The 4,890-nt window shown below is 38.9% G+C and overlaps 1 protein-coding gene across 1 annotated transcript; it reads left to right on the plus strand.

The window, feature by feature from the left end:
* The first annotated feature begins 584 nt into the window (after positions 1-584).
* Positions 585-2,426, plus strand: LOC142196085 (protein S100-P-like). The gene is made up of 2 exons (XM_075266290.1): positions 585-763; positions 2,277-2,426. The coding sequence occupies exons 1-2, from the start codon at positions 626-628 to the stop codon at positions 2,424-2,426; spliced, it is 288 nt and encodes a 95-aa protein (XP_075122391.1). The 5' UTR covers positions 585-625.
* The last annotated feature ends 2,464 nt before the right edge of the window (positions 2,427-4,890 follow it).

The following is a 4,890-nucleotide window of genomic DNA, read 5'->3' on the forward strand; positions in this document are numbered from 1 at the left end:
ATTTTTATTAATTACTTCTAATAAACTTCATTCATTTATGAATTTCTGTCTTTTTGGCAATATTTTTTGCACTTCGTAGTTGAAATTCAGTATTTGTGCCTTTTGTTTGCATTGTTTTTTCTAGTGTTAGACATTGGCAGCATCTCTATCTTCATCAGGTATAAAGGATAAGGAATGCCCTATCCTACTTTCGCCCGATATCTGCAGTTACGGAGAGTTGAGACCCCTCTATACGTATTAGTTAGTCAACCAGTCCCACAAAAATCAGTATATGGTTTGCTGTAGACATTGCAATTCTTATGTGTGAAACTGAAATTTCATGACCTTAAATTCAATCTCAGTGTTACTGGTGTGTCTTTAATTCCCCAGTGAAATCACTATGGAGAAGGTCAACATGCGTCATCTTTACTAACAGAGATACGAATTGTAATTGTAAAGAGATTATTTATTGTAGTCATTTGTATGGTTGTTTCATCCAGTTTAATATTGACTTAGTAATTAATAATTGTTCTTTGCCAAAAAGATGTGACACAATCCCTATATAAGTCTCAGCTCTGTCCTTACATTACATTCTGCCTATAACAAGCTGCCTGGATAAGCCGAGGAGCCGACATCACTTCTAACCATGACTCAGCTGGAGACCGCCATTGCTTCACTCATTTATATCTTTGACAAATATTCCCAAACCGAGGGCAAGAAGGACACTCTAACCAAAGGGGAACTGAAGACTCTGATGGAGAAGGAGCTACCTGGGATCATGGGGGTGAGATATTACTTTATATACAATAGAAATATACTTATCTATCAAACACTCTTTGCATTATACGTTGTACGTTGGTAACTCCCTAAAATCAGGACAGTGAATGTATTTAAAGCTGCAGGTTCTATGAAGCAAGACTATGGGATATAATAGAGAATAGAAATTGTTTAAATAGCTATTAATAATGGATAATAATTCAGGGTTATCTTTGAGTAAGGATCCCGTCAAAACCGTATAGATTGGCACATATAGCAGCCTATGTATTGTCACTGGCATGGAGACTACAGACGAGAAGTGATCAAACTTTTCCAATATTAGATCTATATTCTGTTAAGTTTTGGAATAAACACAAGTAAAGCACAATGCTGATAATTTTTTATGACACATTTTCAGAATTACACATCCATTTGTATTAGGGTGCTACACAATAATGATATATAATGATTTCACTTGCTCCATTGTCACAGTCCATTGAACTTGACCTTTGTATATATAACACCCAATGTGTATATCCCATTTTGCTTCACTATTATGACCACCGATGTGCCTTCAGGGAATCAGATGAGTTTTTTAATGTGGTTTTGCTGCAGTCGCTGTCATGGTTGGGAACAGAGAGAGATTCCAATTACAGTTCCAGAAATATGTTCCTAGAAGTAAATGTATTAAGAACTCTCAAAGACTGCAGTTGTGGCAAAATGGTGACAAAAAAACACATGTGGATATGTATACAAAACAGCATCTTCTTCTCAGTACTTGTAGACAGTTCTTGAAGGAGCTTGGCAGGGAGGTTGTTCCTACCATCTTGGAGAACTAAGCACAGATCTTCTGTAGATGTAGGCTTGGTCCAATCCTTCTGTCTCTCCATGTAATCCTAGACAGACTGGATGATATTGAGATCAGGGCTATATCTGTGGGGGCCATATCATCACTTCAGGGACCCCTCCTCCAAAGGGCAAAGGTCACACCAAATATTGATGGAGTTTACATTTCTCTTAAATGTGTTAATTGACAAGAATGAACTCTTGACATTTCCACATGTTAATATAAAATCCCTTCTATCTGTCCCCTACTCCTTGCTGGTATGAGTGCAGGGTCAGACTACACAAAGCCTATATGAAGTCTGTATCCATGGAAACACTCATTATTGCATAGGAGCTGTGGACCAAAAGCAGTAGTACATTTTTAATCAAGATTATTTATTAAATTGCTTCACATGTTTATTTCAGGTGCATTGGTTTTATTGAAAGTGTTTCAAAAAGATAATTTCAAGGCAACGTCCCAATGAGTTTAAGGCTCTTGGGTGATTACTCTAAAGAACCTTGTATAGAATCTTCAAATACAGTATATAGACTGTTCCACAATACTATGTAGTGTAAGAGAAAATTTCTAATATTAAAGTTTGGGAATTTTCAAAATCAGCTTTTCAAGTCTGTTGTGTTCTCTGTTCTGTTTCAATTGTCACCTGAAATAACTGGCCAGAGTCCTCGATGCTAATACATTTTCTATTTTATTTTAGAAAGCAAAAGGCAAAGACGATTGTGACAAACTCATGAAGGATCTGGATGATAATGGAGACGCTGAAGTGGATTTTAAGGAATATGTTATCTTCATTAGTGCGATCACCTGTGTGGTACATTCCAAATGTCCAAGCAAGCCAAAAAAATAATTTTAAACAATCTGCTATTGGCTAATAAAGTTCTGTATTTTATTTATTTTGTATTTATTTTGTTATCGTGATAAGGGGTTAATATTATATAAAATTTGGCACATAGGTTTTGGATAAGGCACAGAAGAGGCCACCTGCCTTAGAAAGAAGTGTAAGGTGGAGACAGGCACAAGCTGGTAACATCACAACATCATATATGGTGATCTAGGATGTGTATGGGCTAATGCCTAATATCCCTCGAGGTCAATAGTGATTAAGTGCTTATTGGGGCTCTTCAGGATAAAGTGAAACCCCACTTGTGGCCAGAGAAATAAAAATAAGTTCTGAGGCTCCCCTGACTACTGTGACCGATCTCTGACCTGAGTGATCACATGTATGGTACCGGTGATTTCACTGTGACCTCTTATGGGATTGATCAGTCATATCATTAACATGAACCTCAGTAGTTCCCGTGTTCACACCAGAGGGAACAGGGACACATCACCCGAATGGAGCATTGGGGATTGTGATTATAACTACTTTTTTCATTTCACACCGTCCCCGGCCACAAGTGGGGTTTCCATATATTCTGGAAACCCCTTTAACACTTAGTTATGTAGTTAACAATTCTATTAAGTGTGGAGATGGGGTTACAAGGGGTCTAGAAATTGTACCTTAACTCCATTTTATTTATAGGCATGGCAACTCATCCAGATTTTCCCAGTGTTACCCTTTTTTTTTAATTTTTTTATTTTAGGCTCCCTTGTCTGGTCAATCAAGTGATTTAGAGATTTTATAAGGTCTATGGCTAAAGGTCTGGCCAGTATCACATACGGGACAACACCTTGCTTCATATTGGCTAGTGGTATGTCAACCATTGCCCCTTACTTTAATTTCATCCATAGGAGAGCCTAAAACTCTGACTGAGTGTTATATTGATCTTCCCACTGATATTTTGGGATCTAGGAAGAAATTGCGCCTTCCCAGGCTGAATCAAAGGCAGAAACCAAGCAAGTTATAAGTAAAGCCATGAGGCACCGTGAGCTTAGTTCATGGGTGCATTGAGTAAATAGGGGACCACTGTTTATGGACTGAAGACAGGCTTAGACTGGCCCAGAGGTGAATCCCCCAGTGGGCCTCTGAGCTAGGTGGGTTCCCATCTTACCCTGGCATGACACAATATTCAGACATTCACAAAAAAGTATGTCCAGCAACCATTATATAAAATGTAACTTTTACTTTATCAAAAAATAAAAAAGAAACATCTTACATGTTCCAGGAACAAGACAGAAGGAAAAACATCAGCTACAATATACTCATTTTACATCATACAGATAGGTACCTATTATATAATATCTCAATAAGGCTATGAAGCAAAAAATTAAGAAACTAGTTTATTTTTATGTGCTGTAGATACACTGGATGACATCTTGGCATAGAGTCAGGTCAACCAATGTATGGCCGCATAAGGCTATTGCAACCTCCATACTGTGCCACTTGGTCACTGTTTAATCTCATAAGGCTGCTGCAGCCTCCACACCCTACCACTGTGTTCAAATAAGTGAGGTGCGGTTCTAAGAGCGAAGTCTGTCATGTGTGTCTTACTCACTGACTGTATTGTTTGACTACCACAGCAGACTGTGTGTTACTGTAAGTCACAGTGCCTACACTATTATACAGGCTCTCTGCAGCCAGGAAATAGCTGTTTTTAACATTACTTACCTCAAATTAATTTGGAAAGAAGCAGCCAAATCAAATTTTCCAAAACTTCGCTCATCTCTACTGATGACCTATCCTTAGTCAATGTGAACAGAGCCTTAGCTGCTCCCGGGTATTGAACGTCTCCTACACTAAGAAATATAGTTGATTAATTTTTATTATCTTACTGTCAACCAAACTTTTGGGGGGTTCACAGTGAGACTTTGGGAATTTCTCATTTACACATTCTCATCCATACAGCTCTGTTTATACAGATGTTGCCATATACATGGACGCTGGGCCTGACACAGATACTATAAAATAGGAGAGTACGCCAGTGCCCACCACCTCTATTGGTGGCCTATCTTTCCTAAGTGCAGCATCCTGGAGTAGCTGCTATTTCTTGTGTTTGTCTTTTGTGCCTCCAGGTTATGTTGGTATGTCCCGTCCTATGTGTTCTATGTTACATGTAATGTGAATATAGTTTTCCCTGTTATTTTTCCCCCTTTGCAGTTCAAACCACTGTCTTGGTTCAGCCCTGGCCAATCACAGGCCACTGGGCGGGGTTGTGAGGAGACTGTAGTCGCCTGGTGGCAGTTGGGATAGTCAGTCTAGTGTTAGTGTAAGCCGTGTACCAAGGTGGGCTCCCCAGGATACAGCGAAGTCACGAACAAAGGAAGTGAGTCCAATTCAATTTAACCAAGATAGGATTTTACTTAGTTTAGATAACCTCTTTTGTCCAAAAGAACACTCCCAGGTATTACATTTACACAGCCTAGAGGCTGGG

Source organism: Leptodactylus fuscus, chromosome 1, assembly GCF_031893055.1.
Source record: "Leptodactylus fuscus isolate aLepFus1 chromosome 1, aLepFus1.hap2, whole genome shotgun sequence".
NCBI lineage: Eukaryota > Metazoa > Chordata > Amphibia > Anura > Leptodactylidae > Leptodactylus > Leptodactylus fuscus.